At 40.7% G+C, this 17,547-nt stretch overlaps 1 protein-coding gene across 1 annotated transcript in view; it reads right to left on the minus strand.

Annotated features, from left to right (window-relative positions):
- Positions 1–17,547, minus strand: part of gria3b (glutamate receptor, ionotropic, AMPA 3b) — an 87,570-nt gene that overhangs the window by 57,005 nt on the left and 13,018 nt on the right. Inside the window, exon 3 of the mRNA XM_020614611.1 lies at positions 3,686–3,925. Within this exon, the coding sequence (XP_020470267.1) occupies positions 3,686–3,925 (240 nt within the window). The remainder of the gene's footprint in view (positions 1–3,685; positions 3,926–17,547) is intronic.

The raw sequence follows: 17,547 nt of genomic DNA on the forward strand, positions 1-17,547 counted from the left end.
AGTTCCTTCATCATAACCTTGGCTCTCACACATCTGTCTGATAGTGGCATTTAAATTATGTTCACATGAGATCAACCAAGGAATATAGGAGTATAGTATCTTTACCTTTTTCTTAACTTGCGCAGCCTGAAATTCCTCTGTGTTGTGAAATCTTTTTAGTGTCTGTAGACATCAAGTGCATATGTATGACCCTTTTTACAGTAGGTTGTCGTCAATCGATTCACATGGAGATTAAAAAACTGTGGACGGGATTTTCAAGGCATTCGTGAAGCTTAATAATAGCTTACTTTGCAGGATAAGTAAAACTGGTCAAATCTGCCAGAGACAGCTGTCATTTTACTGGTGTATACACACTTGCGGTATTCTTCTGCAACACTGATGTTCTAATTCAGGACTGAGTGATCATGACAACTCAAATTAGTTTTCAACCTAATTTCTTTCCTTTTTTCTGAGCACTAGTCCAAAACCATTTTTTATTGACCACTTTGCTGTGTTTAAGGAAGGAATGGTTGTGATTGCTGTACATCTACGATCTCTGTTAGCTCAGACGTAGTCCCCCGCAGGAGAACAGTATAGAAGAGAAGTGTAAAAGCATATAAGGCAAATGTATAGAGGATGTGAAAAAGGGAGAAAGAGAGAGTGTGACTCATAAATCAAGTAGAGGTGAGATTGCTGAATCAGGGTTGATTGTGCCTGGGAGAGACAATAAAGCCTGTAATCATCTGTCTCTGCTGCACAGACCTGGCAATTATCTGCCCATACCTGACCACCAGAACAGGAAGGGCAAGATCCAGCTACCTTCATCCTATACAACTGCAGATTTTTAAAGGGAAAGTCTTCTCTTGATGCAAACTGTGAGAAAAGCAAACACAACATTTACTCTCAGAGAAGTAAGAATTTCGAAGAATTGGGATTTCGGCGTTGAAGGAGTGTTGAAGGGATTGTCAGTTTTTCCTAAGTCAAAATAAAAAAGAGAGAAGTGAACTCTTTGTCCTCTCTTTCATCTCTCTACATACCCACATATCCATTAACACACAGACACATAAAGTACCTGCCAATATATTACCTCAGATTAAAGAAGAGTAGTCACTCATTGAGCTGGTATAACACTGTCTATAGGGAGGCTGCTTCCAGTGCAGTTCCTTCATCATAACCTTGGCTCTCACACATCTGTCTGATAGTGGCATTTTAGGCACAAATTTACCTCCATTTCCCTCCAATACATCTGAGCCTGAAACATATGAACCATCACTCTCTGACTGAAAGGCCTAAAAGCATTTTTGCCAACCCAATAACAGCGCCAAATGAATAGTGTAGTTGTAATTAATCTGTTCTATTGACTCAGTAAAAACCTCTTGATGGAACCCAACTACCAAGTGCCTTTTCTGTAATACTGTGTTTTCTCTCCATAATAAGAGAATTTGGGAATAATTACAAAGTTGCTTCCAGTACCATGGATGATCAATGCATTTAATAAACAGAAATTAAAAGGCAAAAAGGCACTCAACAAAATAATATGTCAATTAGTGCTACATCAACAAGGATGTTATAATTCCAGTTGTACAGTGTACAGTACACCGCTCCCATTGCACTGCACTTCTAACATCTCAACACTGTTGAGAGTGTATGAAAACTAGTTAGCAAGAGAGTTTTAATAGTTAGCTAAAAAGTAATGAATCAGACTGACACTGCAGTTGGAAAAATATCCACTTTTATGCAGCATTACTTAACATCCACTTCAGAATATTCTGAAAATGAACAGATTCCAAACATGGCAGATGGGGTCAGGGAAGGTGTACATTATCTGCCTGGGTTGTGGGAATACACGCAGACAAAAAATTTGGCCATCACTAAAATAAATAACTCAAAATAATAAGGACAAAAGCCATCATCAGTCAATTTTCCTTTTGCTTTTGAGCCAGAGGGTAAAAAAAAAGAAACACCCTAAAAGACTATTCTCCCTTGTCATTTTTTGCTGCTGTAGCCCTCAGTCAGTGTCCATATTGCCAGGGGAGCTGCACTACCTGATAAGCGGAGGTAGAGGCTCTCTGACACATCTGTCTGCTTGATGAGCCAAGTGTCAAAGCCCCCCAGAGTGCTGGATGGAGTGCATCAATAAACGACTTTAATCCCCTCCTGGGGCCAATGTCCTCCCACTAATAAGGGATCGTCTTACACCACTGGCAGTAAGGAGAGAGGTAAAAGTGACTTGGCATGGGCCTTAGCACAAGGATGTACTGTACAGGGAATTGTCTGTACACGCCTAACAGGCTGTAAATCACACACGGCTACTGTTGCTTTAATTGCTGGGCTGAATAGCTGCTGTGTTTCCTCCTCCTTTTCATATTCCTTCCCTCGTTTTGCCCTCTGTCACGCTTGTCTCTCCTTAAAGTATATCTGTTTGTCACCAGTTATTCTCGCTCTCTAACACCTCTACTGCTTTTGCATTTCAGGCTCTTTTCCCACCTCCGCTATGTACGGTATCCAAATCTGCTCCAGACAGTCTCACTTGCCAGTCAGAAGAGGAAAAAACAGAGGGATGGAGAGTGTTGGCTTGCCATTGTTGGTTGTGTTGAAGGACGGGTGGGTTGCTAGCATCCGCAGGGAGGATCTAAAAAGTGTTCCAGTCACAGTGACCCTAATTAACCACATATTATCTGCAGGCTGTGTGGAGGATTAAGGCCCTCAGCTCTGGACACTAAAGGTCTACAGACTCAAAGACAGAAGACTGTGCACTAAAGCACACTTCATATTGTGCCTCAAAGCAAGATACAATGAGCGGTGGAGGTGTGAGACAAGACCATAAAAAACAAACAGCACATTGCAGAGATGACAGGTTGCTTGAGGCACATCTGCAGGTCAGGACCTTTGTTAAATGAGCAAATAAACACAGCAAATTCAAGCTGCTATAGTATGTACAGTGCAGAAGGAATATGTAGCCACCCTATTTGTTACCCTCACACTTAAGAAGACTTACTGAGGCTTTGTCGATCATATGAACATGTTCTTCCCTTCTGCCAAGGTGCTGTTTGACCAAACTGAGGTTTCTGTAGGAGGAGGGGATCGCAACTAAAAGAGATAATGAGCTCATTTCTCATTTGACATTAGAAATCCCAGAAATGAACACCATGTTGACAGGTCGTCCTACACACGCTGCTGCATTAAACCAGCTGTCTATTGTCAACTAGGCAATGCAATCTGGGAACGGCACACAAAAAAAACCCCTCATACGAGACAATATGCAGCCCCCACAGGCAGGCAGAGGCTCTGATTTCTGTAGAAAACACTTTAGTAGCAGCTGTGACATATCTAATTTCAGATGAAATACAAGCCAATATCAGCAACATGATTAAATAGAAGATTAACTGACACCAACCAGCCAACAGCTTGAAGAATCCGAAGGTTAGAGCTCATAATAAATGTTATTTCTTCAAGCATAATATTTTATTACAAGTGTTATAAGCTGATGGTGAATATATTTCACATTTACATAACACCAAACTACTGAATAAGGCAGTCTATTGTTAAGACTTCAAGCATTTACATGACTTTCAGAAAGTATTGTAGGGTTAATATATCCTCTGTTAACTTTGGTGTGCAGCTGCTGTTCTGACTCAATGAAACATTTCCTGGGGTTTTACACTATAACTCAAGCTTTACGTCCTGACTCAAGCCCCACACCTACCTCGGTCAGTGTCGTAGAGGTAGACAAACTTCTGCCACTTGTAGTGAGAGAGCAGGCTGAGGACAGCACCCCGCAGGGCAGGTCGCATCTGGATGACAAACTGCACCTCATTATCAGTGGGGTAACTGGGTGTGACAAAGGAGGTGTGCAGAGCGCCACAGAATGAGGTCAAGGTGTTCATGGACTTCTTGTCGTAGAATCCGAAGATGGCGTACACCCCGCGGGAGAACTGGGAGCAAACTGCAGGGACAGCAGACGACACAGGTGTCAAGACAGTAGTGAGCAAAAGACATATACAGTATGCACATTCACAAAGGTGTGACTCACCACTTTAGGAAGCAATAGATCAATAGACCTAAGACATAATGATGTAATACAATGTTTACCGCGGTGCTTTGTGGGTGAAAGGTGGGGACGACATGCTGTAATGCACGCTATCACTACAAGCAGTGACAAGAAACATTAACATTCATTTGCATGAAAACATCATGAGAAAGATCTTGCTGCGTGCCACTGTGTGTATCAAACACAGGACAAATGCCAGAGCTGCATTTTTTTTAAGCTTCCAAGAGACAGCAAGAGGCGACGGAAATGGATAAATTTGATCAGGAATAAGGCCATCAGAACATCAAACCGTTTTTTTAACAATAATTATTCCGTGCTAATGAACGTTAATGTTACTTGTCATTGCTTGTAGAGATAGTGCGCGTTATGTCATCGCCACCTTTCACCCACAATGCACTGCGATATCATTCTTTATGGTCAGACATTTGTCTTCTTATTCTTTCTTCAGATACAATAATGTAGCTCCTAATTTAAATGATAAAAATATGGCCTTTTGTGTTTAGACATTTTACTATTGGGAAGTTTTGCCTATTATAATCAAATGTTTACTATTGTCTGACATTTTATAAACCGAACGATTAGTCAGTTAAAGGGCACTCTATGGATTTCACACATCAATTTCAGTTTACTCATCATTGAAAGGTGCTACCCAGCCTTCGTAATGCCCTCTGGGGCTCTGGATGGAGCTTTCCAAAGTCTGATTAAATTGCCCTAACAATGTCATCAAATTTCAAAATTGTAAGAGAAATTCTGCTTTACAAACTGAAAGTGTGAAGTTTGAAATGAGCATGAAAGGTCTAATGAAAGACATTAAATTGCATTATGGGAAGTGTAGGATGCAGGGATTTTAGAGTTTGATCCACATTTAAGAAACAAAAGTCATGATATCTCAATCGCTGGTGCTTCAATTTTGATCGTTTTTTAAAGAAAAGCTGTCTGTTGTGAGCCCCCTGATTTTATGGAAGTGAAATATCCAAACACTCTTTGTCCCTTTTTAAATGAGAAAATAATCTGCAGAGTAATCAGCTATGAAAATAATTTCTAGTTGTACACTTAAAATAACAAATTGGTCACAGAGTAAACAAGTACACAAGGTATCAGTATTCAGTCTCTGCATCTGGATAACATTTTCACCTTCTTCATGTACCTGAAGAGACATGAACAATATAGATCAGGGGTGGCCAATCCTGATCCTCAAAGGCTGCTGCCCTGCTTGTTTTCCAACTAGCCCTGCCCTACCCATTGCTGATTATCGGGTGTGTTCAGTCAATCAGAAGCTGGAGGATACCAATTCACCTTGTTGTTCCTCACTCCACCTTCATCTAAGATGGTATCCTCCAGCTTCTAATTGACTGAACACACCCAATCCAGGTAATCATCAGTGGGTAAGGACAAGGATAGCTGGAAAACAAGCAGGGCAGTGGCCTTTGAGGACCAGGATTGGCCACCCCTGATATAAACGATACACAATTTAAAAAAGGACAGCATGCACTTCATCAGAAAGTGAGCCGGATCTGGTGATAGTCTGGCTCGGATTGTGATAAGATGTCAGCAAGTGTTACAGAGTGTATGTATGTTGGTAGAAAAGCGGCAGCTGAAGGATAGAACCGTCACAATATTCACCAAAGGTTTCCAGCTCCCACCAGGAGTTCCCATCAGTTACTCTTCACTTCCCTCATCCACTGTGAACGACTCACTGCAGCCTTCACAGCAGCTGTAAGTACTATTGCTGCCTGTTACTGACCACAAAGAAGCTGAAAAAGGCAACTCCTTCTGCCTCAAGTGAGCACAGTTTCACTTTCACTGACCTTTATGTAGGTATATTTACACTGTTTCTGTTGACACCACAGTGTCAGTTATAAATATAAGCTCTTTTGATTTATATTTTGATAAACTACTGATCACAACAGAATGCAAAATAGTTAAAGTATACCAATATATGTCACATCTTAATACATGACTGACCCAGAAGACTTTTTTGACTTGCTGCACAAAACTGAGACACTATGTACTGAAAGTAGTATCTGAGACGACCAAAGGTAACAGCAACCAAGCAGTCACACAATCATTTGAATATTTTTTTACTGTAACAAATCTATAACAACCACTTTGGGGATTAACCTCTCAGTAAGGCAAATTGTTCCCTTTTTTGTTAGTATGTACATCTGATGACATTTCTTGAGAGGCAAAAGTACGTTTATATTTGTTTGTGAATTCATTATGCACTCTAGTGGGACAGTGTAAATTGTCAGGCAGAAGCCATTAATGTTCAAACTAATATTCAGAGCTACAGGTGTGTTTTGCTTTCCTACCCTATTATAAATGGCTGTTCACTTATTCTGATTGACTCTTTGAGTGTTCCAGCTGGGTAATCAAGCATTCTTAACATCCGTAAACACTTTGAATATTCCAGTACAACGGGTTGGGTGGCAGGAGGGAATCATATGCAATAGCAAAGTTAAATATTTGTTTCTGACTCGCTGATATTCATTCAGTCATATGGTGGGAAACATTAGACAGAGATTGGGCGCTTATTTAAATACTGCTCTTAGCATTCTCTGAACTGGAAATAATTCATCACAATCATGACAGCCTGTATTTTGTGATTCCATCCTATTCCAGCACAAGATGCAATCTCATACATGCATGCACACACACTAATCGTGCTTTTTTTCTTTCTGCCTGTGAGAATTTGTCTGTCTTTGTGAAGAACGCTGCTGCAGTATGTGCAACCCTTTCTGATGCTCAGAGGACAACATGACAGAGCTCACGTATTCGGTTCTTAAGCACAATTGCTGTGTGAATGAGAGAGCTAGTCACTGGTGGGATTTGCCTCATCCTTTAAAATTCTGCTCCCTCCCTATCTGTCCTGGTACAGACACCTCTCCCCAGGTATAAGCATCCATTCTCAACACACACACACACACACACACACACACACACACACACACACACACACACACACACACACACACACACACATAGGCATGGATGGATGCAGGCATACAAGCACGCACACACACGTACCTCAGCTTCTTGATAAGTGAATCAACACATGGACAGCAGTATTGTGGGAAAGTGCTGCACGGTGAGGGGTGCAATCTCTCACTGAATGAGAGCCAGCAGGAGTTCCAGCCTTCGTCAAGGCCCAGTTTCCTCTATACTCCCTCTTAATTTGGGCCAGCACTGACACAGAACCTGTTTTAGGGCAAGAGATCTGGCAGCATCTGCCTCTCTGCTCAGCTGTCCTCTGGTTTTTAGGTTGAGCTTTGCGCACTCTCTTACTTAAATATCAGCTATATCCATACACACACACACACCCTCTTGCTTCCTTGCTCTCATCTTGCTCTTGTTAGTGATCTCTTTCTCCCTTGCTCTCATCTTGCTCTTGTTAGTGACACACTGCCTTTGTGTTGAAACCTTTTTAGGCTCGCCACCTTATTGTGGTGAAGACGTTTGCATGTTGCAGTGATCCCACTAGCTCTGTGTAGGTTCTTCCATGATGATGAGGGTTATAAGGATGTTCTAGACAAAGACTGCCCTGTTCTGGTTTGGGGTGAGTGCATCAGCCACCAGCCAGCATTCTGCATCTCTGCCCCTCAGTCACAAGTCACCCTGAACCCCTGTCTTCACAATTCTCCACCTGCCTCATTTTGTTGACTCTGCCCTTATGAACATCTTTTGTGACAAGATATACTGTGTACGGCATTCACAGTCACATTCAAGTATTACTATAAACAACAGTTATTGTAATTTAAACAATGTTGTTCATTTTTCTCATTCTTAATCACTAAGGGTCCCATTTCCATGGTCAGACACTAACAAGCTACACCACATGTGGGGATTTGTAAATTCTTAAGGTTTATATACTGTTGCCTGGAGGTGGTAGTAAATCTGAGTTCAGGGAACCTTCAGGTGGAGCTACACTGGCAGCGCTGTTGATCGTGATTGATTAAGCAAATGTGTTACCACATCAGTATAAATGATGTATTGTTATTACAAGTGTAGCAGGCAGCTACAGTACAACCATCACTTTAACAAATTGCTGGGAGAAAAATAGTGGAAAACCATGTGGAGGAAAAATAAAGACATTTTTGGTTGTTATCACCAACGGCAGGGATCATCTGTGAGGAATGAGCAAGTGTTTTTTTTTAAATACTTCTTACCACACTGTAACTTTCAAATTAATCTCCAGTTTTGTTGGTAACTGCTTCAGTTTGCTAACGCGCTAAATTGTTGTGCATGTATAGTACATTTCTTAACCTTTCAAAATTTAATAAACTCTAATTGTTTCAGTCAAGAGTGAATAACAAGCCAGCAGAACTAATCAGAGCAACGCAAATACACAGGCGAGTTTAACAAAAAAGCAATCAGTATAAACATATTGACCAAGTCAGACTGTGCAATTTAAAGTTTCGTATTTAAAAGTTTCAGTATTTACAGCATAATCGCTTAAACAAAACAACAATGCTTACAGTTTAATTAATCGCTTAAACAAAACAAAACAACAATGCTTACAGTTTAAACACAGGACTGACTGCACCTTAGTTCTTAAGCTATATACTGTATATTGATGTTCATACTGCTTGTGATTCTGAAGATCCAAACTCAAATCTGATTGTTTTGGTAAAGGTTCACACAAGGAAAGTTATGGATTAAGAGTCATCTTCTGTATGTATTCCGTCACTCACTTTCTTCCAGAGATGTCACTCCATGCAGTACTGATCGCCTCCTCCTTCGACACCTCCCTCCACTCTCCTCTCTTTTCACCACTCTTATTTGACCTTTCCTTTTGTTGCCTGTCTTTTACCTCAGCCATATGGTCATCCCCCACAGCATACATCCTCTTCAAGCGTGGCAGTTTCTCTCTCCACTTGAGTGCCTCTTTCTTTTCCCTCTCAGATGGTTTCCCCCATAATATCTTACCACTCTATCAGTGGAGCAGAGATTGGTGCTGGACTTCAGTTGAGGAAAAAAAAAACTGTGTGGAACAGCCAGGGGAGTGAGCAGCTGTGGAGAAATGTCCCGGCCGTGACTTCATCTCTCTCACTAATTCAATAAAAATTAACAATTGTGGTGTAGGTGAAAATTAGGTGGCAGAACCTGCCTCCAATTCTGAAAAAAAAACCTGTTTCATTAGTGCTAATTTTCTCACAAGTCCTTTAACAGCCACATGCATGTACACAGAGTCATGAGAGGAGCATATATGGAGCCTGAGTAACAAACAATATAAAGATATTTCTCCCTCATCTCCTTTCTTCTTCAGTCTTATTTTCTCTTAGTCCTCCCACTCCCTGCAGGGAACCATGCATCCCATCTCCAGTTCACTGTTTAAACACATACATTGTGCCGCCCTCATTCCCTTCTATAATCAGGACATTCAGCAGTGCTGCAGGAATGTTACATTTCTGATGCATCACTAGAGATGGCTGGCCTGGAATGCTAGTTCAGAGGGATATGTGGTATCCTGCAGGCACGCTGGGCTAATTCATGAAAAAAAAAAAAAAGACTCATGCACTCACAGTATTTGGACTTTCATGGTCTCTCGTGGCCCATGAGCCAAAGTCTTGCACAGCCTTGGGACAGGGGCTGGGAACAGTAAATGTCAATGATGATTGCATCTCTTTATCTTTCCCTCGTCTTTTTCAGAAAACTCACATTGTTGCTTTCTCTCTTTGTTGTTTCTCCTCTCAGCCACGCATCCTCCATTTCCAGCCTGTGTCTCAATCTCCTTCTACCGCTGGTCCTCGTCACTCCTAATGCTGGTACCCATCTCTCTCCCTGTCCCCATCTATTACTCCCTATCCCATCCCCCAAAACCCCACAGTTTTCTTCGCCATACATAAGGATCGTCCTGTCCTGCTCTGACGAAGGGATGGCATCACGGGGAGATAGCTCATAAGTGCTCATGGGGGATTACATCAGTTCTTGTCATACAGAGATGCAAAGTGCTTCAAACTGTTAAATCAAATGGCAGACCCAGATTCAAGAATGACTCAACTGCCTGGTGTTGTGAAATGTTAAAAGGAAGCTGTTACTAGTCCTGCTGCATCAACATCTAGAATCTATTTTCACTTCAAATTATCAGCTCCATGAAATGAATAAACACATGCTGTGGAAGGAAAATAAACAAAAATACATACTGTATTTATAACATATGGCAAATCTATCTAAAATATACACTGAAATTTCACTCTCTGTGGTCACATTTCTCCATGGCTCTGGGCTCGCCCTGCCAGGTTGGGAAGTCCCACTATGAAGTGCCTCATCTGCTGTTTGGGGTTGAAAAACCAAACAGCACTAATGGTTGCATTCATCTGTGTGTGTCTTCATGCATGTAAATGTGTGTTTGACTGCTAGAGTGGATGATGGATGACAGTGGGTAAAGAGCCTGGCCCGAGGATTCACTGTCACCAAGGCTTGTTAGCCTGGAGTTCACCCAACAAGAGCTCAGCATCCCTACATGACAGAGACACGTTTCTAAACTCAGGTCTTGCACAGTATATGCACATAGTATTTTTTAACCTTCATATAAAGATTCATATACAAACTGTAGCTACTGTATGAAAGGCCACCACAGAGAATAAATCTAAAAACATCACATTAAATTTAAAGTTTTTTTCATATCTATATAGTGTATACAACTGCAGATTGTAGTTATCCAGTACATTTCCTTATGCGCCAGACACATCAGTAAAAATCACATCAAAAAAGCTTCCATAATTTGAATGGCTAAAATTTGTGTTTTTCTGTCAAAGAGGGGCTTCCTGTAAATTGCGCAAAGAGGGGCCATAAAGATTTCTGTTTCTCTAGCGGACAGATGGAAAACATGTCAAATTTTAGAAGAAACATGATCTTATTCCAACATGGCAACACATGTGTGAGATTTGTCAAACTCACAAGTTTGATCCAAATGTAAAGTGAGAAATAACACAAGCTTATTTTTCTAAAAATATATAAATGTTTTAATATCAAAACAAGTGTAATTTTTGACACCTCTGCAGCTTACAGTTTTAGCATAACACACAAAGCCCACTACAAAACATAGATTTTCAAAATATGACAGGAGTCATTAGTGAGAACATACTGAAATGTTACACGGTATACAAAAAAAAAAAAACATGGGCTGTGTCACGGTGATTATATTTTAATTAAGTTCAAGTTAGAAATTGATAATGGTCGGTGCTACAAAGATGCTGGCATACTGAAAACAGGAACACATGCTCACAGAGCTGTATAGATGCCAGTACACCAGTCACATACAGTATGCTGATTAAAATATCATATTGTGATTAATTGAAATTAAGTATAAAATTCCAAGTTCAGCATAAGGTTTAGTTTTCCTATTCTGGCCGACACACCGAGGTGACCATAGTATTATAAGGACTGACCAGTGCCATAGACATTTTGAGTTTTCCTCACTCACAAGCTCAGTGCAGAGTAGTTTTTCTAATTAAAGTGTCTGAGCGTTCTTGCAGAAGGCTCATGCGCAACTTAAAATCCTAGTAAGTCCTAATAATATGTAACTGGACCTTTGATCTCTTAGTAGGAAAGACAGAATTAAAAGATGGGAATTATGTGACATAATTGTGTTTGTCAATTTTTTTGAAGGTTTGCCAAAGTTAGCTGGGGGAGGATTATTTACAAACACTAGAATTGGCAGGTTTTTAACATTGGCCTAATATTCAGATTAAAAACAATGTTTTAGAATAATTTTGAGGTGTGAGTGGATTAAAATATCTGGCAAGCAACAGCGGTTTATATAATGTTTTCTTTTTTTTTTTTTTTTACTTATAATTACCTCCTCCACGGGGGTTATGTGTTTGCTGGTGTTTGTTTGTTAACAGCATAACTCAAAAAGTAATGAACATACTTGAATGAAACCTTTTTTGGAGAGGTAGGGTATGGGCCATGGAACAATTGATAAAATTCTGGTGCTCATCTACAATTTGGTTACATGAATATTTGAAAAGATTATTCATCACTATGAGTGCTGGAAAGGCTGCTGACTGTATGTGAACCCCCCTGTGGCGAAGTGTGCACTGCTGAGCACTCTGAGCACATAGACAGCTGGGTAAATAGCTACGCTATGCAGCGACAGCTAGGTGAGAGCTGATTGGGATTATCTTGACCCCAGCTGGGCAGAGATTTTCAGCCAGGCTGAAAGCTGTTGTTATTTTCACTTGTATGACTGGTTTTATGCCACTTTATTAAGTTTTGGCATTTTTTCAGGTGAAAAATTAACTCCTTAAATTGAGAACATGTGGTTAGTCTGTCCAAGTAATGCCATTTTAGAATTTTCCTCCTACATTATTGGAGATATGAATGCTTGTTAACTGACCAAACTAGATCTATTAGCAGGCTGCTACATCTCATTCAGAGGCTAATGAGCAATATACTCGTTGTTTCCCTTTATCATCACCCAGCATAACCCCACGGGTTGCACCGGACGGTCCTACTTTGTTTTTCTACTGCATTTTTTTCTGTCGGTCTTTGTTTAGAGGGTGAAGGTGTCTGCACTCTCACATACACTCACAGTTGAGCAGTGGGTGTGCAGAATCACTCTACAGTGCAACAATCAGCCAGTAATGGAGACTCTATCAAACAGCTGTTGAACAAACACAACTTGCAGAAATGTGTTAGCCTGGAGTTAACGTCATCACCACTTAGCTTGTGGTCCACTCACTGAAATCACTGTTTAACTCCTAAACCAACGAGTGAATGTCTGTCTTTTCCTTAAATAACTTTCAAACTAATTATGATATCAGCAGCCCTGCGATGGATTGGCGACCTGTCCAGGGTGTACCCCGGCTTCGTGAACCCGTTCAGGGACTAAGCGGTAGAAAATGAATGAATGATATCAGCGTCATTGGTCATGGTGAAGCAATCATATTATGAAGCTCAAACTATCACAGGAATACTGCGTTTATGGCATTATGGGAAAATGGAGTTGACCCTTGATGGAAGTTTGTATTCTTTGAGTGCTGTCTAGTATAATGATATTTCTTCCAACAGAGATCATATGAGGCTTAAATCCGGATTGTTCCTTTGTGAAATATATATGACCTGTGACATGTCATCACATCATTTCCTTCTATATACCTGGTTAAAAATTCACAGGTTTAAATCCCATCCATTGTCTGCATTGAACTTCAAAAATCTTTGTATCATCATTAACACTGCCTTTGTTGGACCAAACAAACAGCACAAAATCCTATGTGCTGTGTAACAAACCAAGACAACAGCATCCTCGCACTGTAAATGCAAATTCATATGAACCTTGAAACCATGAACCATGAAACTCTCATCAGGCACAACATGATTGATTACTACAAAATCTGAAATTCAAGAAATCTGATAAGTGGCTGGACAAGAAGTCCAGTAACCCACAATCATGAACTGGGTGTGTGTTGCAAACACACACACATGCGCGCACACAAAAACCAAATCAAAAACACTTTCATCCAACTTCAGGATGAAGCATTTATTTTTCTGGACTGTTAACTTTGATATGTTTTTATAACACTCATAGTCTTGAAATACAATTTAATGTAATATGTAATTATCCCCTAGTTAGTGTTTATGTAGCATGTCACCATTTAATCTAATTAGTTTGCAAGACATATTTTATAAATAATTTGGAAATCATTTAAAAAATACATATATACATTATATAGTCATTTTAATAAAGATACCCATAATGCACAGTTTTCAAGTTTCACAAACTGGCTTAATAGAAGCTGTGAATCTGTGAAGGCATCTGACCAGTGTCACTGCTCACAGCTGGTAACAAAAAGGGAGGCCACACACAGAGCTATGTAGCACAAACATGTTTTATTTAACTCATATAACCAAAATAGTTGCACATAAATATGTGGTGTGTACTGTAAGTAGAATCAGCAGTGCAATGTTTCCATGAGAAGAAATACAGTGTTTTGAGGTTTGGTGCAGCAGACAAACCAAAACAAAAGGAGGAAGAGTTATGAAGAAGACCAAGCCCCAGAGAGAGAGAGAGAGAGAGAGAGAGAGAGAGAGAGAACCCCATAATTAGGCACAACTAGCTCCTACTCACCAGTATTCCTAACAACTACAACAAACATTTTTCTTTTCCTTTCTTTTTCATCCCCACAAAACCTCAACTGTATAATGTCTATGCAACTTGCAGACAGGCTACAGTCCCAACCATCCAGCCGTCCCCCACAGCAACCTTTGTACCTGAACTGAATCTGAACTGAGACACTTTTAAGAGGTGAGACAACCAAAAAGGATGGGAAGGAGGACAACTGCAGGAACACACACCACCAGTTAGACTTCAGAAGAAATGGCATGTGACACTGCATCAGCCACAATGTTTTCAGCTCCTCTGACATGGCATATGTAATGGCTGAAGAAACAAACACCAAGGCATTAGGATTCTGGAAAGGAATAAAGGAAAGCTAGAGGGTTATGATCCTCCCCCATAAATTTCAGAGTACCCAAATGAGTACAAGTGCTTCTCTCTGTACAATAGAATAATTCATCTCGTGATTTACACTTTTTTTTGAAAACAAATTCAGCAGGGATTTGGCACCATTTTCATTGGCTTTGATAAGCATCGCATCAGCTCCCACCTTACCAGCACCCACATATAACTTGAAAGGCTGGTTCACATGTGCAGCTGCTAGAACAGGGGCAGAGCACAACAGGGATTTCACAGACTCAAAAGGTCTCTCACATTGTGGAATCCAGTCAAATTTCACCTTCGGACTGAACAGGACAGCAAGTGGAGCAGCTAGAAATTCCTGTAAATACCACAATAGTAACCCACCATGTGAGGAAGAGGGACAGTTCATTTTTGGTGGCCACAAATGGAACTGGTCAATTGCTAAAACCGTAGCTCTAACAGGCCGCACCCGACTATGGCCTACTACCTTACTCAGTTACTGTTGCCTTAGTTAATAGTTAGATTAGGGAGTAACAAACTTCCCAAACTTTCCTGTATCACCTCTCTGGCAGCTAACATTAGCCAAAGCAGACCCTCTTCCCAATCTAATTTATTGCAGTACACACATACAAGAGACTCAAAGATGTGGTGAAACCTTCCAAGAGCCCCTTGGCTTTGAGCATAGTGGGCACTGGTCTGTGAGTGTTAAATATTTAACTGTTTTAGAACATTTCTGAAGAAAGGTTTGACCCTTGAACTGTTTGAATTACTTCTGGGGGGCCAAAATTGAAAATAAACTGTGTCACAACATACCACTGATTTTCTTTTGTGATGTTTCAGAGAGGATAAGCAGCACTCCAAGCCTTTGTTCTTTTGTGGTTTTGCCATTTGCCAATTTGCTCCAACAATGATAAAGCTCACCCCTAACTTCATGACCCTCGGCAGCCAATTTCCCAACAATGCTGTAGCCTCACCACATGCAGCATCTCTAGCCAGCATGACTGCCACACTCCACAGCTTGCCTTCACTACTGCAGTGCCAGAATAAAAGATCAGATTTATTAAAAATGTTCAAATTATTGCCACATGATTACTGTGTAATCATGTAGTCTGCAGTAGTAAATGTGTACACTTAAGGTTGGTACTTTTCTGGTTTTCTTTGGCTCACATCTTTCTGGTTAGGACACTCTTCTTGGAAGGTCACCAAGAGGAGGTCCACACTGTTATTACGACTGACATTGGAGAATGAATTAATTAGTTAAATTAGGTATGTGTAATTTTCCTCAGACTCATAATTGAACTACAGCAATTTCCAACATTTTGCAAAATTGGTTGCTGCAAAACAACAGGTATATGTTGCACTGAAGATGAAAAACTTACGCAGGCAAGTTATTGAGGTAAGATATGGCCCACAAGCATGTACTTCCCTGTCACTGGAATTCATTAACAATTCTCTTTCCTCTCGTTTTTCTCTGTAGCCCTTCAGTCATCGGTTCTTCTCTCCACTTGCCAACTTGATGATATAGTCCTGTACTTGTGAGAGTGCCTGGTGAGCAATCCCCAAGGGAGTCAATGACTCTCAACTCCATCTTCTTCTGACAGATATTTTCACCTTCAAGGTCTTATCGGTGTGCATTTGTTTGAGCACGCAGCAACAGACAGGGCTGAGAGCACTGCGTAGGTCAAACAGACCTACACCACACATGTGCTGATGGCTTCATTATCATGGCAGTGACCTCTGTTTCAGCAACAAAAATCATTATGCATAAGAAAAGAGCAAGAGGTCTGAACAAGAATGCTGTGCGGATGTCCACATCAAAAGTTCAGATAACAGTGATGTGAAAGCTGCAGTGAGATTGAATGGTTTGCTGAATAAGTGGGGAAAATTAGTTTGATAGAACTCAATCAATACACACAGAACTTCATGCCATTTCCTTGACATGTGCAATTAAGGACTATCTATGCATGTGCATAACAGACCAAAACCCTTGGCCTCACTTCACCTTGAGAGCCGTGCTCCGAGTTCCCGGCCCATCATTTTGAACAAATAACAAGCCTTTCTTCTGCAGCCTCATGCAGTCCATCATTTGCTGCAATGCAGAGGCTAGAGGAGTGCTACAGGACTTTTAAAGATTCTCTCACCTTCAAGAAGATGTCAGTACAGTACACAGCAAGGGCATCTGCTAAACACTGACCCGTTAAGCACAGCTATATGCATTTTTGGGGAGGATTCAGCAGAATATGAAACATGTAAGGCTTATAATATTCTGTTATTGGATTTCCCAGAAATCTGGTGACAAAGTCCCTCAAACACCACTAATCCTCCCAATCAGCACTGTGGGCCTAAAGCATGTGCTTCTTTACAGATGAATATGGAAGAACATGAAGTGAGAAGAATGTGGGACTCACTCAGATGAAAAAGGGTGTGGACTGTGCTACAACTGCATAAGGACAAACAGCCACTGAAGGCATACCAGAGCATCCTAACACATAGGCTCTAATCACCATCTCTGTGCTGGGAGTGAGATGGGTTAGAGGAGGCAGCGTGCTGCGAAAAGGAATGAGGGAGTTCGACGTGTCAGACCACAGCAGCAAACATTCAAACTGCTGCTGTCAGAAGTGGTCTGAAGCTCTGCCTTCATAACAAACTGGACAGATTAGCTTTGTTAAGAAGGAGACAGTTCACTTAAGGAGTCCATGACAGATGCCTTTAAGAAGAGAAGACAAGTGTCAGAAGATGACTCAAAATTTTCTGACATGTCTGCAGGAAAACTGGGCTCCACCAGGATAAAGACTTGTGGTGATATTGCAGGTATAGAGTGCCACACCTTATTAACTTGTTTTGAATTCAATTCTACTACACAGCAGGGGAAATACAGTACCTGGCAGCTGAAAACCTCTTGTCTTTCTGGTCTTATTTGGAGGATTGGGGGAAAAAAAGACAAGTGGCATAAACTTTATGGATGCTTTGCAGACACACACACTGTATTACACATAATTCTCCATGAATGTCAAAATGATGACTGGTATTCCCTGCCCTCTTTTATATACAGTATATATATCAGTTCTATCTGTTGTTCAGTCTTATTTGCTAA

The sequence above is a fragment of the Monopterus albus genome, unplaced genomic scaffold, assembly GCF_001952655.1.
Source record: "Monopterus albus unplaced genomic scaffold, M_albus_1.0 scaffold148.1, whole genome shotgun sequence".
NCBI lineage: Eukaryota > Metazoa > Chordata > Actinopteri > Synbranchiformes > Synbranchidae > Monopterus > Monopterus albus.